Source organism: Polypterus senegalus, chromosome 7, assembly GCF_016835505.1.
Source record: "Polypterus senegalus isolate Bchr_013 chromosome 7, ASM1683550v1, whole genome shotgun sequence".
In the NCBI taxonomy this organism is placed as follows: Eukaryota; Metazoa; Chordata; class Cladistia; order Polypteriformes; family Polypteridae; genus Polypterus; species Polypterus senegalus.
In genome coordinates this window covers 63,867,349-63,884,761 of record NC_053160.1, presented here as the reverse complement: position 1 = coordinate 63,884,761, position 17,413 = coordinate 63,867,349, and the positions used below count along the sequence as shown (strand labels likewise).

At 35.3% G+C, this 17,413-nt stretch overlaps 1 protein-coding gene across 2 annotated transcripts in view; it reads left to right on the top strand.

The window, feature by feature from the left end:
* map3k1 (mitogen-activated protein kinase kinase kinase 1, E3 ubiquitin protein ligase) overlaps positions 1 to 17,413 on the top strand; it is a 122,431-nt gene that overhangs the window by 74,686 nt on the left and 30,332 nt on the right. For both annotated transcript variants that reach the window (XM_039758753.1, XM_039758754.1), the window contains exons 2-10: positions 890 to 1,040; positions 1,238 to 1,465; positions 4,948 to 5,148; positions 8,081 to 8,197; positions 8,837 to 8,985; positions 9,398 to 9,519; positions 9,753 to 9,834; positions 12,544 to 12,715; positions 14,966 to 15,256. In XM_039758753.1, the coding sequence (XP_039614687.1) occupies positions 890 to 1,040; positions 1,238 to 1,465; positions 4,948 to 5,148; positions 8,081 to 8,197; positions 8,837 to 8,985; positions 9,398 to 9,519; positions 9,753 to 9,834; positions 12,544 to 12,715; positions 14,966 to 15,256 (1,513 nt within the window). The remainder of the gene's footprint in view (positions 1 to 889; positions 1,041 to 1,237; positions 1,466 to 4,947; positions 5,149 to 8,080; positions 8,198 to 8,836; positions 8,986 to 9,397; positions 9,520 to 9,752; positions 9,835 to 12,543; positions 12,716 to 14,965; positions 15,257 to 17,413) is intronic.

Below are 17,413 nucleotides of genomic sequence, written 5' to 3'. Positions count from 1 at the left end.
TTTGCTAAACAATAAACACCCCTCATGAATGCGTTGTATAAAATTACATATGATTAATTCTTGATTTCATTTTTGTAATGGTCTATTGAATCACAGTGAATCTGTTCATTTTCAGTTTGGTCTGCTGTTATACCAGTCCAACAGATTTCCATCTATCCATCTCCAGTAGATCTAATGTTTTTATACATTAAATCTGTAAACATATAAATGATACCTCTCAGAGTCTTTGTTTATGTATTTGTAATGTGTTATATATGTGGATAATAAAGTTAATATTCAGATGCCCATTCAGACATAATCTTAAATTAAAAGATTCCCAAAAAACAGTACGCCTCAAGCACACTAATAACATATAAATAACAAAAAGGAATTTGAAATAAGTTTATAAATGAATTTTTCTGAAGTCTAGTTCTTCTCTGTCTCTTGTTTTTTCAAACTCTGGAGATTATGTAAGTTCTGTCTGCCAAGGTAAAGTGTGCAGTCCAACTTTAATCAGGAGTTTCATAGCTGCTGACTCACACTATAATCTTTACCACTGTCCTTTCTTGGCTCATCACAGTGCTTCATATACTCTTAACTTTTTCCTTATTTCTTTTTGAACTGCATACAACCCCAAGCCGTGCAGCTTATGTAATGTGCATTTGTATGAATTTCTAGTTCAAAGTCGTGTTAAAATGAGCTGCAGTCCTAGAACATAGTTTACTTCACAAATACTCTCACTCGGTTTTGCGATTAATTACTACAGTTTTTTGTGGCTCACTTCTATTAATGATGAGTATCTTTAGAGGCAGTTGAGAAGAGAACAGCTTACTTCAATTACATACTTTGTCCTTGTTAAATGTAATTAAGTCACATTTCTGATGTTTTTGTGTGTGTTTTATCTTTACAGCAGGGACATGGAAAATAAAGAAACACTCCGGGGTTTGCCAAAAATGGATGATCGCCCAGAGGAGCGCATGATCAGGGAAAAACTCAAAGCAACATGTATGCCAGCCTGGAAACATGAATGGCTAGAGAGGCGAAACCGGAGAGGACCAGTGGTAAGTCCTGACTCACATGTGTATGAATTTCCGTTTTGTATAACTCATTTTCTGTTTTTTTTTTAAACATCTTCAAGCACCCAAAGTCCTAATAACACACTAAATGAATTAGCTTTTCTGAAATGTGGAATTGTCTTACCACATTATCATTGTTATTTTTAGTTATAACTGTAGCTTTTTCATACTTTACTGAATAGGTTGTGAAACCAATTCCTGTGAAGGCTGAGGGTCCTGAAATAAATAAGCAGGACACAGAATGTCAAGGCGATGCTCAGTCAGCAGCCTCCTTTCAGAACCGTGGTCGACGTAGTCCTTCCCCCAACAGTTCTAGTTCATCTGTTATTACATCTTCATCTTCATCATCAAAAAATTCTGGAAAGTCTGAATCTCCTGGTGTTAGAAGAAAGAGGGCATCTCCAGTGCCAGTAAGTTTTAACATCGATTATATGAATGTTTCTTTTTTTCTTGTTTTTTCCAATTACCGTATATACTCATGTTTAAGTTCTCCCGCAGATAAGTTGGGGCTTGATTTTACCAAATAATTTCCAGTGTTTTATAATGTTGGTCATATAAGTTGAATGTGGAAAATTATTTGTCACATTACCTTTATTGTAAGGGCATCCCTTATCTACGATGGAGCATTTGATCAGAAGAAAATATGAAGCTGGTTTTAAATTAAAAGTCATTGAAGTGGTGAAAGAAATTGGTAAATGTGTTGCTGCAACAAAATTCGATGTGTCTGAGAAACTGGTGCGAGTTTGGAGGAAGCAAGAAGATGTTAAAAACAATTATGATAATAATAACTGTCGCATTTTGAATGGGTGTGTAAGCCAGGGTCTGATTTTATGATTGATTTTTCAGGATTCAAGACCCAACTTATACGCGAGTATATACGGTACATATACAGAAACGTGTCCTCATTGCAGGCTGCTGTAGAGGGAACTGATTTGTACTGTGTACCCAACTCTATAAAGTTCCATTTTGCTTAAGCATTTTTTATGCTACCAGTCAGTTTCATATTAGTATACATACTAATTGCAAAATAGTGTCATTCATATTTTACTTGTTCCATTTAAAATGTATATTATTGTGAAGATTGAATAAATTAAATTCACTTTAATAAATTATTGATATTATGCTAATTTCATTTGAGCTGATTATTTTCAAACAAAATCAATCTTTATGCCCCATCTATCAGCTTACAATTCTGATTAATGCATTTTAGGGTCAAAGGGCTTAGTTAACATCAGGGAACAACCTTATGTGAGACAATAGGCCATCATACCAGGCCAAATTAGATTCGTCGTCACTTTGCATTATGAGCAGAGATGACAATAACAGACTCCAGGAGACAGTGTCTGAGCTTGGGTTCTTACTCTTGTTGTAAGGAGTTGACTTAAAGGAATACTTCACTCAAAAATGGTATTTTTTTATGTTCACTTAGTTCCTGTATTTTGTAGTAATGGCCAAAAAATGTTTAATCTCATGTTTTTCTTATGCAGAGTGAAGAGAAAAAAATGTTTGTTATAGTGGAACCCAATGGTGACTAATGTTGTACAACAGCAAAAATGTTAAAAACATCCATAGAAAAAAAGGAAAAAAATCTCACGTTACTCTGGTTGCATAATTCACATGTCAATTATGCGTTTATGTGCTCAAACATGCAAAACACAAACATTTCTTTCTTCCAGAGTTATCAGTGCACAAGAAACAAGAAAACACATTCCCATAATACTGTGCTTTTGAATTTTTGAAGATCTGTCTCTCCTCCTCCCCCTCATTCACTGGCCAAGAGTCCTGTCTTCAGTTCAAAAGCATAGCATCATGGGAATGTGCTTTCCTGCTTATAAAGTACACTGATCATTTTGAAAGTCTCTATTCACCTTAAAATAAGGATATTCGTCTATGTATCTGTCCAATCCAGTTGCTATGTCTCTGTCACTCCAACCAGTGGCAGATCACAAACATTTCTAGTAATAAAATGCATTACATTTGTCATTCCTGATGTTGCATCACAAACATTTGTAGTAATGCATTTTATTTCTACAAGTGTTTGTGATATGCCATCTGTTAGAATAACGAATGCAAAGTATTTTATTACTACTTGCATTACAGAATACATTCCAATAAATAAACTACAAATGTTAACACTAAAGTCTACAGTGATTACATGGATTGCAACACAGGTAGCACAACTAGTTTGTTTTTTTCCTTCTTCTTCATTTTTCTATGGACGTTTTTCACATCATTTGCCATTGTAAGTATTGGTCACTATTGGGTTGTATTATATCAAACGTTTTTCTCTCCATTCTGCATGAAACATAATGTTAAAATTTTCTTTCAGCCATACCTAACTATATGGAATAAGTGACATGTAAAAAATACAGTTTGTGGGTGGAATACTCTTTTAAGCACTCTACCTCTGTGGCACATAGATAAATACAAACACATGTAAAAACAGTTAATTTTTGGCCAATAAACTAAATAATGGATAATCATTATACTTAGGGATTAGCTTTTTTTTGTAATGCTGGTTTTTCTTCATAGTCATCATAATTAGCATTAGCCTTTCCTGTAGTAGTAATTTTTATTGTTTATTTTTATAATGATTATCCATCTGTCTATCCTTTTTCCAACACGCTGAATCCGAACACAGGGTCACGTGGGTCTGCTGGAGCCAATCCCAGCCAACACCGGGCGCAAGGCAGGAACCAATCCTGGGCAGGGTACCAACCCACCGCAGTATAATGATTATTTAATACTTAATATATTAACATGATAAATACATATCAGAGAAGCTGAATCCTTTGACTCTATGTCACATAATTTGCATCTTGAAACAAGACTTGAAAATGTTTGCATTTTTTGCATTATCAAAGAAAGCAACATCTGGAACTACATAGATGGTAGAGGGTGTGAATGTTTTCTTTTTTGTGTTAAAAATGTTTTTTTTTTTTTCAAAATTAATGAGCAGCCCAATTACCCGTGTGAAAGGTTATGTGAATCTTATCAATAGAGGTTACCTACTCAGTGGGTCATTCAGACAGAGTGAGCAAATGTGATCTGATAAACTGTTTGCTGTATAGCACTGGCCATTCACAACAGACTGTGTATACTTGCAGCCTGTAGTCTTAATCAGCAGTTCCTCATTTTAGGGCAAGCTGCTCATCCACAATGAAAACACCCCTTTCTGAGTACATGTCAAAATTGCAGCACTGTTGTGATAGCCATTCATTGTGCTGAATATACTGAGCCCCTGAAAAGGATTAAGCTTTTCAGAAAGTGGATGAGTGAGAAGAATGTTCTTGTGCTTGTTTAGATAAAAATTTGGTTATCCATTATTAATCTGAATGAAACTTTTTGTCATATGGTTCAATAAAAATAATGAATATCAGCCTGCATTTCAGTTAGTTGAGTTAAACAGTGTATGAAGTGTGTTTATTTAACAAAATAAATGAAGGGGTGAGTGAACTAGAATGTAACTGATAAACCCTTTCCTGGAATGCCCTATCTAAGCCTTATAGTATTGTTATGATGCTAACATTTACAGTTACCATATATGGTGTGTGTGCATGTAAGTGCGTGCGTTCATGCATGTGTGTATGTGTGTATATTATATTACATGTATGAGTGAGCACTATATATACAGTATATCAATAAAAATTAAACTTTTAAAACTTCTTAGTACTATGTGTGGTTCTGCTACTTGCTAGACAAAGCATTTAAAAAAAGGTATTTTGCAATTGAAAAGCATTTTTATTATGCCTTCCATATGCTTGTTTAAATTAATGGTGGAAATTATCCTGAATATTACATATTTTTGTATCTACAACCTCTTATTAAAATTTGAAAAGGCATGTATAAGAAAATGCAGTGGTCACAGAGCACCTTTTTTGTTTTAATATAGTTTCAAAGTGGACGTATAACTCCACCACGAAGAGCACCCTCTCCAGATGGCTTCTCTCCTTATAGCCCAGAAGAAACAAACCGAAGAGTCAACAAAGTAATGAGAGCAAGACTGTATTTGTTGCAGCAAATTGGACCCAACTCCTTTCTTATAGGGGGCGACAGTCCAGATAACAAATACCGGGTATTCATTGGTCCACAGGTAATCATACTTTAAGAACTGGTGAAATTCCTCCATAATATTGACAGATTTTTACCATCCAGTTAAAAGGAGGAAATCATAAGTGTCACAAAACCTTATTTACGAGTGTGCAAGAAGCCCTAGTTATGTGGTCCAGTTAAATGCATACCTTTTTGTTTAATTTCTTGTTAATTTATATATTTTTCTGGTTTTCCATTCCATGAATTCAAGCTTGGGCATTAATGTTTGATGTCAAATCAGTTTGTGCTTTGTGTAGCCTGCTGGTATTTTCCAATTGTTTTCCAGAATATCTTTGTAAAAATGTGAAATTTTCCACAAATAATAGTTATTCTGAAAGCAGCAATATTTACCTGAGATGTTTCAAGCAACTTTGACTAGGCAATGCAATTTATTGAAATTTGAAAGCTTTTGCCTGTACTAGAAAAATATTACAATTTGCATGATAACAAATCATAAGTAAACATATTCAATAAGGAAAAAAGTTATTTTCCATGGTATTTTCTTTAAAAATATTGTTTTTAATATATGATTACAGTAACTGATAAACTTGCCTAATTCAGTTTGTTGTTGTGGGGATGCAGAGCCAACCTTACAACATCAGATGCAGCGGAGGAGCCGACCCTTAACAGGGCATCAGTGAGCCACACGACAAACTCGCACATATATTTAAGCCTACATGTTTTTGGAATGTGGAAGAGAAATGCATGCAGATATAGGGAAAAGTTCTACCTCCACACAGACAGCAAACAGGGATCAGATTCAAACATAGAATGCTGGAATTGGAAAGCAGCAGTACAAACCACTGCATTACTGTAATGGCCAAAATTATTGTACATGTATTTTACTTTTAGAACTTATGAAAAAATGAACTTACTACATTATATGTTATTATAGCAACTACAAAGCTGACCCTTACTTACCAGTCGAGCTGTCTACTTAAAACAAAGTGTTAAAATAAAACTTTCAAACTTAATTGTATAGTATATAGGAAAATTCACACCTTCAGAAAGCAATTTATAAAGCACACAAGAATACAGTTCAAAACAGTAAAATACTGTGACAGGTATGGTGGTTTTGAAAATCTGCATGGTTGTGTACTGTACTGTGGGAAAAAATGAACTAGTTTGACAATATTATGTTATGTTACCATTTTAAACACAAATTTTATACATCATTTTAAATACAAGTATATTATAAAAGTAAAACGAGTAAGATCTGCTACATTTTTTTAAAAACCAGGGCCATTAGTGTATGTTTTTATCAATGGTCACGAACGTGTGACAGCATGTGCATGACATGTACTCTGTGTTATATATAAAGTTAATATATATGACTTCTTATTAGGGTACAAACCAATGCTATCTGTCAAAGACAGAAAATTGAATACATTTAAAACTACTTGATATCTCTTGTCTTACATGTACCTTCAGCGCCTTTCCTCTGTATTTTCATGTGTCTGAGCCTCTCTTTGACCACACTTCCTTTCTCAAGCATGTTCCCATAAAGCCTGCTTCTCTGACTCCTTGCTCGCCTCCTGCCGTCTTTTATGCTTTTCATCTTTGAATGTGAGCATGCCTTCTACATCTTTATTCCTCCTCGTGTGTCTCATTCTCGCGCTTACTCTTTTTATCACGTCACCCAAGCCAAACTGACCAATCAGATTGCATGAAGGAACTAAATACACAAACACACACACACATTAGCTTTATTATATAGTAGATGTATTGCTTTATTACTATGAGGTTGCAGAACATTGAACTTGCTTTCATAATGCACGGTAAAACAAAATTTTTGCAATAGTAGGAAAGTTTGCATTGTACATTGTTGTCGTTATGTCTTCAGTAAAGTATTGCTATAATTCTGTCAATAACTACATTAAATTTCTTAGGAGGCACTGAATCTCTTTATTGCTGATGTGGACATGGGAGAGCAAATTCATATTATCTCAAATCTGTAGTTATTCATGCATATATTTTTGGTAGAGAGAAAATATATTGTCCTCTAGCAGAAAGTGCTAAAATTGCAAATTGCCTATTTTGAACATTTTTATTCTAACACAAGAGATTAAATGAATACTGAATGCTTCCATATATAAAAAAAATTACAAACACAGTCAACGTGTTTTACGTGAATTTTAATTTTCAACCAAATTTCAGATTTCAGTGTCACTTCTTGTTGACAGTGGCAGTTTAACTAATAAAAAAAGACTAAAGCAATAGGGACCAAAATCCATTACTGCAGTTCCAATCCTCAAAAAAACAAAAATCCATCCATCTATCTATTATCCAACCCGCTATATCCCAACTACAGGGTCACGAGGGTCTGCTGGAGCCAATCCCAGACAACACAGGGTGCAAGGCAGAAAATAAACCCTGGGCAGGGTGCCAGCCCACCACACTAAAACAAAAATTTATACTAAAACGTGAACTGGAAGATACAGCATTCAGTCTAGTAAATTCAAACTTCTGAAAACTCAGGCACAATAGGTGAAGTACAAACTGTGCTGTACATTATTCTATTAATTTCCATTTTCACTGGGTGCAACACTGAGATTTGTTCTGAGTAAAATGCCAAATTATTACACTTGCACATGCAGACTCGCTTGTACTATGCCAGTTAACCTAGCATGCACATCTTTGGGATAGGAGAAAAAAACATTCCTGGAAACGGAGAACATAAAAAAATGCACACAAACAACACTCCAGTCGGGTCCATGGGAGCTCTGTGCTTTATCATTGCACCACCATGCCACCCTGCACATTAGAACTTTCAGTGTAAGTTTGCATGAATATGTTGCTTGCAGAAGCAAGAAGCAGAGTTAGGCAACCAACAAGCATTCACTTCTGATTGGAAACTCCTGCCTCCAGGTCTGCACAACACTCAAGTAAGCCAGTAATAGTTTGGTAATTAATTATTTCATTTCTTATTACAGACTTGCAGTTGTGCTCGAGGAACCTTCTGCATCCATGTTCTCTTCGTGATGTTAAGGGTTTTCCAACTGGAACCATCAGACCCAATGCTTTGGAGAAAAACTCTAAAAAACTTTGAGGTATAAAATAACCCTGCATGTAAAGATTGGCCATTACAATCTGTGCACAATCACACAGTTCAATAAATGTCCCAATCTGTTTTTGATCAATGTAAACAATTTTGAGCTTGATTCATGTCAATTCACAGTTGAAGTGCAAATTAGAGGTTGCCAAATCTTGTTGATCACCTGATGTAGGTTGTTTCTCTGTAACATTTCATCATATGTTGAATTAGTGATATTTGCCACATTTTTCCCACCCATCCATTTGTCTTCTAATCCATGTACTCTTATTTCTTTGTCACTGAGAATAATTCCAGAACTACTTCTAGCAACAAAGGGCAGAAAGTGAAGTGTAATTCTTTCTAATTCTGTTTGTCACAAAGTGATAATATAAATGTTAACCAGATTGGCTAGAAAGTAGAAAGGAAGAAATAAAATTTATATGCAGTGAATAGAAAATTACGTGTTTGCTATTGTTATCATTATCTAATTATTTAACAGAGATAACCCCCTGACTCAGTCACACATTTTTTTGTAAAAATAAATATATATTGTTTTGGGTGGGATGTTTCAGCATGCAAAATTAAATTGTAAAATATACAGAAAATAATCCACATCTTATTCTCAAAGCAGTGACAATTTGTTCTAATTGGACAGGTCGAGAGTCTGTTTCAAAAGTATCATAATCGACGAAGTTCACGGATCAAAGCTCCCTCTCGCAATACAATCCAGAAGTTTGTGTCTCGCATGTCAAATTCCCACACGTCATCTTCATCCAGCACTTCCACATCCAGCAATGAGAACAGGTACATTTTTTTTACTGATATCGGGGTGAATTAGCCAATCTCTAATTGCATTTATATTCTCATACACTTTAAACTGAAAATAACTAATGGACAGAAGCATTAGGTTTTACCTGTCATTTTAAATGTGAAACCACATACTTGATACCACCAAACTTACGTTTTTGTTTTTTGATGGTCTCTGTCAATCCTCACCACTTCTCCATTACTTTATAAAATGAATGTGTCCATCCTTAATCCACAGTGCTTATTTGTCATATTATTAGTTTTTCTCACCTAGATTTGTTCTTACTGACTTAACTGATTTTAGCAGTAGATAGTTCACCCACACCAGTACTGAGTTACACTTTTGTACACATACTTTATTATAATTCATATTTTTATAATGTTTCTAATATTTCTCTCTAATTTTCAGCATGAAGGATGAAGAGGAACAAATGTGCCCAATTTGTTTGCTAGACATGCTTGATGAGGAAAGCCTGACTGTGTGTGAAGAAGGATGCAGGAACAAATTACATCACCACTGCATGTCTATTTGTATGTTGTTTGTAACTCTCTTATATTAGGATTAGATAAAATAAATAGTTTTAATCTCAAACATATTTAATGGATGCTTAAAACCATGCATGAGAAAGGATTGCTTTCCTTCTCAGAGTGCAGTATCCTCTTTAACATTGAACCGTACTAAATTAAAATAGATGCTGAAACATAGCAAATAGGTTTTCTGAACCATATAGCAAGATGACCTTATAATTTAATGTTGCTTTTAGGGGCAGAAGAATGTAGACGGAACCGTGAACCACTCATTTGTCCTCTTTGCAGAGCAAAGTGGAAATCTCATGATTTTTACAGGTAGGCTAATTTTACATTTGGAAATGCTCATATGTCAGTATATCATTATATTACCTTTACTTTCTGAATTTAGTACATGTAAAATATGATTTCCAAGAATATTGAAAGACTTGTGTAACTTTCCTGTTCCCAGGTGCTATTTTTTCATTTAATTACTAACTTTCTAAATTGCATGTTGCATGTTTCTCAACAGATTTCTTTAAAATTGATATTGCTTTTGTCTTACTGCTGAGATTAAGTTAATTAGATGCCAGTTTCTGTCTTGTTCCCTGTTCTTTAAGCCAGAGACGGAACATCAGACAATAAAGTTAATTACAGGACACCAGCTGTGTTAGTTTATAGCTTTTCCTTTATTCAGTTTGCAAATATTAGATGCTATGGCACCCAGTTTACCCCCTTAATATTAGAATGGCATAGACTCAGGAAAATTTATGGTTGACAGTGCATGTAAAGAAAGCTGTAAAATCAAACTTCTGAAGATAAAAGCTTTTCCCAGGGAGGTGCAGAAGGCAGATCATTTAGAAGTATATTTAAAGCAAGAAAGTATTATATGGAGAATCCGGGCAACCCCAAAAACAACATAGATGAAACATAAACTCTAATCACTATCCCATGCATTGCTTGAACAACTGAACAAATAAATAAAATCCAACTAAGCATAACAATGAGCAGCTCCGAGGTCTAAGGGCACCATCTGTAAAAGCTTTCATCTACCCAGTGACCCTGATCTTTTTCTAACAACTGCAAATTGTGCGTAAATAACAAAAATGTTTTAGGGTTAAAGATTATAGCAGGAACTGCCTTAATGATGCTGAAAAATCTGAAGGTGCATGAGAAATTAATGTACGCCCAGAAGTAATAAGGAACTATACCACATTTTGAACAATTTAGTAGCCAGCATTTGTACTCATAAACTCTAGGTCTCTCATATGAATTTGCTTATACATACTATATAAAGGATTCATCATTTACACAAATAAGTTTTATTTTACATAGCAGATATGTACTGAGCTATTTTAAAATTGTTTCCATATATTGTTGATAGTTTGAACACAAGCAATTTAAATAATTCATGCAGCGTCTTACAGAGTTGAGGGTGGGGTTAAGTAAACAGCCATAGCCACTAAGCCACATGTAAATACTATATGTTAATGTAAATACTATAAGGTAAAAATAAAAAAAAGCTCATTTTAGTCCATCATAATTTTCACGTTAAACAATTAAAAAGTGCACTGGCTACAGAGAGCTAAAAGGAGTCATCAAAGTATACTTATCATATAATATTTGATGCTTAATTTATGAGCTCTGTCCATCTTCATTATCAAACTTATTTCCGAAGATATCTGTTTCCTTTCATTTCTTGCAGCAGATGGCTTGAAGACATCACTGGGGTTTATCAAAGTTATAACACCTGAATGGCCATTTTATATTTACTATACAAATTAAATAATTCCGTAATATTCACAATGCTGGCAGTTCAATACTAATTGTTTATATTGAAAATTTGAATTGCTGGCATCAATCATACTACTCTATATTACAAGCAGTAAAAGTATGTTAATTGTTAAAATATTGGAACGTCGTTCTGTAGAGCAAGAAGAGCAACAAATGTAACATCTGTATGATGTGTCATAAAGTCAACAAGTATAAGTTGCACTCAGATGTCATATGAAATTTTCCTGAAGCACAAAGAAGTCCCTTCAAAGAGTGACCTGACTTTTAGTCTTTTTATTGTGATGGTCATAGAAAATGTGCCCATCAGCACTACCCTTTAACTGCATGATCCCAATAAACTTCAGAAATGTTCTCTGTATAATGCTGCAACTGCTAGAATTTTCCTGTTGGACACTGGACCAGCAGGGAATTTTGTTTTACAGTACACGCTCATTTATCAAGAAAAGGATTCAATTTATTGAAGACGCAGACTATATATTGTGTGTGGGTTTTTGAAATGGCTGTTTCACTACATCTGACCACCTTCTTATAGTTGGGAGTTATGCGGAAGTGTCTAGCCATTTGGAAGTAAATCTTTTCACTGTGCTTGCTACGTAATGAAAATGATAATACCTTTTCTTGATGTTGTCTTGTCTGTGGTTGAAGCAGACAAAATTCAATGGGAGTTTGCGTAGTGCACCACTTACAAAAGTTGCTAAGCAATGAGAGAAATATCCAAAGAAATTGCTTTATTGAGAAAAATGCAGTATAGAGAAAAAATAGGTTTATTTACAGCAACAATGAAATGCATTTAAACAGCTCTGAAATTGGCCCCCAATTCCTTATTCTGCCTGTGGGATGTCCTTTTATAAAATGTGTCCCAGGGCCACTTGCAGAAATGCACAGTAGAAGGACCCTTCATCTTTTATATGCACCAGAATTCCTACACTACAATTGTGATCTTCAAAGTAGCTCTTTATATCAGATTAGCAGTCAATGTACAGTACAAAAATTGCTTCCCATACATGCACAGATGCAAACATCTTGTCTTGTACAATGGCAGGTATTGATGAGAGCCTTCTTAAAGAGATTTGCGTATTTCAAATGCCTGTCTTGTATAGTATGTATGGTTTCAACATGCTTCACATGCTTGCTATATACTGTAGCTTTTGTTACCTGGCCTTTGTTTTTTGTTTTTTTTTCTACCCATTTTAGCTTTGAATGTCTAACTGAAGTGTTCATAATGTTAATAAGGTTTTCTTGCAAAATTTGCAGCAGCCATGAAATCCCTATAGATGCCTCTCCAAGTCGAGCGCAACCACAACTGAATCAGCCACCTCAGATGGATGTACAGAGGCGACAACAGGACAGCGATTTCAACTTGCCACATTATGGTGTGCAGCAAATTCCCGTCACGTATAAAGAGCTAGCAGAGCCCTGGATTAAGGTAAACAGCTTCTATTTGTGCATCATGTATACTATCAAGAAAGTTTACGGGGGACATTGGGGCCCAGATTACAATAAAAAAAAGAGTTAATGGACTTTAAAATAAAGAGGAGCATTTTAAGAAAACACAAGGAAGAAATAAACCTGAACAACTCAAAGTGTTGGACAACCGAACAGCAAGTATGCCATATGTAAAACCTCTAGTACTGACTTCTGCCTCTGTCCCTCTGGCTTAAAGGAAACTTTGACTCTCCTTTCCTGTTTGAACAGGAAACAGATACCACCTGTCATAAGAGAGTTTTTTTTTTTTTTTTGCCAACTGTCAGTTTTGGAGAAGCAGTCCTTTACATGTTCTGTTTGGGAATTTACTCCCAAAGTACTGTTTTCATTTTCAGGATGGACTGTGTCTGGCCAACCACCATCTACCCCAATAGCTTGTAGAGGACCTTTTTAATTTTTCAATTGGATGTTTCATTTTTCAGTAAATGGTTTCTCCTTTGCCAACTTAATGCCATTCTGCGTCTGATTATGTAATTGCTGAAATCCAGAGGTTAAAGTATCGTCACAGTGAGGTCATTGTTAAAGAGAATGATGGGTCATGAGGTTCCTGCCTTGGGAGGACACCTTATGAGTTGAGACAGTGAAAACACCATTTTGTGTCACTCTTAAGGTTTATGCCACTGTTATTATCACATCTGTACGAGACACCAGATTTCCTTCCCTTGTTTAGTGCCACTTATTTCCTTCCTTTCATTTTATCTCCATCAGATATCTTTTACATTTATTCGACAGAGAAAGTGAATTATTAATAATAATGATCTGCACACAAACCTGGGCCGTTAAAATGATAGCAAAGACACTTGGTTCATCTTTGAGGCAGGGCCTCCAAGTCTTCTCTGAAATTATTAAAAATAATCTCCCTCCCAATTTCCCTCTGAATAGTTTCTTATACTTTATTCTATCTATCTATCTATCTATCTATCTATCTATCTATCTATCTATCTGCGGTGGGCTGGCACCCTGCCCGGGGTTTGTTTCCTGCCTTGTGCCCCATGTTGGCTGGGATTGGCTCCAGCAGACCCCCATGACCCTGTAGTAAGGCTCTAATGGGTTGGATAATGGATGGATGGATCTATCTATCTATCCATCCATCCATCAACCTAAATGGCTATTGGGTGGCTACAGATTAGTATACATTATACAAGATGAGACTCAAAAATAACTGGTCTGGGCTTGGGGCTTTCCTGGATTACCGCACGTGAATCATAGAACTTTATCCCCTCTTTCACGCCTTCTCAAACCTCCAACCGGCTAGGTGTATCCTGTGAATAGCCCAGTCAGTATTTGCATAACAATTGCTACACGAGTTGCCACGATAATATCGGGTGAAAAAATCGAACAGCGAATCAACATCAAATTTCTTGCAAATTTTCTCTTTTTCTGTAAAGCAGTTTTTGACTGACAAAAACATTCCTGTCCTCAATCATCCTCCCTATTCGCCCGATTTAGCTCCCTGTGATTTTTATTTGTTCCCGAAAATCAAAAGTGACCTGAAGAGAACACATTTTTTTCAATGGATGAAGTGAAGTCAAAACTGGCAAGCCTTTTGAAGAGCCTCAAGCAAGAAGACTTCCAGCACTGTTTCAATTAATGGAGGATATGTATGGAGCGGTGTAGAGATCAGGAGGGGGAGTATATAGAAGGTGACAACGTTTAGAATGCTGTAATTCATCAATAAATATATATTTTTTTACCAATCCGGTTATTTTTGTGTCTCACCTCGTATATATCTTGCAGAAGTGGTTAAAACATCTAATTGTAATTCATCTAAACATTTGAATGAACAAGCTGTATGAAATATAAGTGACTTTGACAGAGTTGTGATTATTGGTGCTAGATGTGCTGGTTCAAGCATCACAGAAACAGATGCCCATCTCAGATTTTTATGCACTTCAGCGTCTAGACTTTGCAGTCAAACGTGTGATAAACAAAAACATCCAATTAGCAGTGGCTCTGTGGGCCAAGTGCAGTGTTAATGAGAGAGGTCAGAAAGTAATAGCTAAACTTATTTAAACTAGTAGAAACCAACTGCGGTGTACAAGGGCATCTCTGAACATACCATGTGTCATCCCATGAAGGCAGAAGATAGATAGGCATGTCTAATAAATGGCCATTTAGTGCATATGAAATTTGTATATATAATAATATATGTCTATGTTTGTGTGAATTTCTTTTTCTTAATTTTGTTAAGGTCTTCGGAATGGAGCTTGTTGGTTGCCTCTTTTCCCGGAACTGGAATATTCGAGAGATGGCTCTACGGCGCCTTTCACATGATGTCAGTGGTGCCTTACTGTTAGCAAATGGTGAACGGACTGGAAACTCATCCTTTAATAATGGAAGCTCATTTGCTGCTGGAGCATTTGCAGGAGCTAGCGGGTCATCTCAGCCGGAAATCTCAGGAGACGTGGTAGTAGAATCCTGCTGCAGTGTGCTGTCAATGGTGTGTGCTGACCCAGTGTATAAAGTATATGTTGCTGCACTGGTAAGTTTATCTTACATGAGGTTATCCTTTTTTTTCTGACTGAAATGTTCAATAATCACTTTTAATAATGCTAAATCTATTACTTTTTTCTGATTTTGACTCAAAGTAGAATTGCTTATAGCAAACTTTCATAGCTGTTGGACACAAGTGTATGCCCATATGTAACCTTAGAATACAATATGTTAGCCACACATTGTCTACATGATTGTAACCCTAACACATTGAATGCAGACTGCGTTACAATTATTAGTTACATCTTGAAAAAGTTTACACAGCGATAATAAGGCTCAAGGAATTAATAAGAGTTTATTTTGCTTTGATTGTAACAGCAGATTTGTCATATGTGCTACCAAAAATGAATTTGTTATGTATGCACAATGAGTCCTAGGTCCTACTGAACAAGCAAAATGCAGTTTTAGAAATGTAAAATAAAAGTAGTCATTTTAAACTTTTTAACTTGGTCCCCATTGCCTTAATACACCTCTGATACAATGTGGTGTAAAAGAAAAAACATCCCCCGTAAGATTATGTGGTTTAACATATTTAGATACATTTGAACCTCACTAAGTCCTAACTATATATAACAGCAGCCTAATCAGTAACAGACAATCTAATTATCATTAGTTTGTTATGATACAGTATTTGTGTGTGAATTGATTTCCTTAAAGAGGGTGGGCATACGTTATATGATTTTCTTATGTGTTACATCATTGGATGTCTTCTCACAATTAATGATTCATTTGCATTACTATCTGAGCAGAAATACACATTTTACAGTCTCGGAAATATGAGCAATTGCATGGAAAAGCCATTGGATGAGACATTAAGGTACCTACACAATTAGACACTATGAAACATGATGTATTAATTTTCTATATATCTGTTTTTATACAAAATCATGAGAAAGATTTTGAAGGTCATAAAGATGCTGCTTGAAAGAAATATATAGTCGATGAATTTCATGCCACAGCTCAACCAGTCTGTCTTCCTTCTTGTGTGTCCACAAATGTTTTGTAGTCATGATTACAAAAACAAATATTCAGCCACTTCCTGATTTTATGCAGAGTTGTCTTGCATATTATTCTCTCACACCTGATAAACTCAACATACAGAACATACAGTATATTTTGTGAGTACTTTACGATATTTATGACTTTCTCACATTTTGTGCTGATATGAAAAACCAATCAGAAGCACAAAATTCAGGCTAAAATTGTATAGTATATGTCCGCTTTTAATTGGTCTCTAATGATGCCTAAGTAGAACTGTAGGCCTTTTGTTCCTTACAGAACTATTTCAACTATTTAATATTTGACAACTTTATTGAATGCAGTCCTGCTCTCTCTCTAGTTCTTACATCAATACTTCTAATTAGGTATGGATTTATACGTGGTTATTCCAAAATCACATGCTTTTACCTTTTTTATTCTTTTTCAGTCTTCCCCTTTTAGATTTGTATTATCCATTTTTAATTCAGATTTAGCTGTAGGAGACCTGGTCTCAAATCTTCTCTAGAATTATTTAGTATGGTTTGGATATTGTAAAATCCTCCATGTCCGGGTGTCCAGGTCCTGAGGAAGTATAGCAGGCCCAGTCTAACACCATCCCCCAACATGAGTGTGTTTGATTGATGTAAAAAGATTATTCTAGAAGTTTTGATTTTCATTCAGGTGCTCCCTTACAATCTTAAACTGTACATTTGTGTTGTTCTTAAAGAGCTGAAGAACTTCATGTTACTTGGAAATGGCTTTAATACTTTTCTAGAATGAGAGCAGTAACAATGATTATGTTTTCCTTTAGTGTGGAACATTTTGTTTTGAATTTCACATGATCGGTTACCAAAACCAGATTGCTTTAGACTAGGGGTGGGCAAAGTCAATCCTGGAGGGCCACAGTGGCTGCAGGTTTTTGTTCCAACCCAATTGCTTAATAAGAAGCATTTGTTGCTCAAGTAACACTTCTGCTTCATTTTAGTTGTCTAGCTTGTTAAGATTTTGAACACCTACTGCTTATTTTTGTCGTAAATAGCTGTATTCTCAGTTTTTAATTGCTCCTTATTAGAAATAAAATGCAAATGACAAAAGAAACCACCAGTTCTCCATTTAGCTTGTTACCTTTTACACCTGTGTGTATCCGTCATGCACTGCCGAGTTTAAT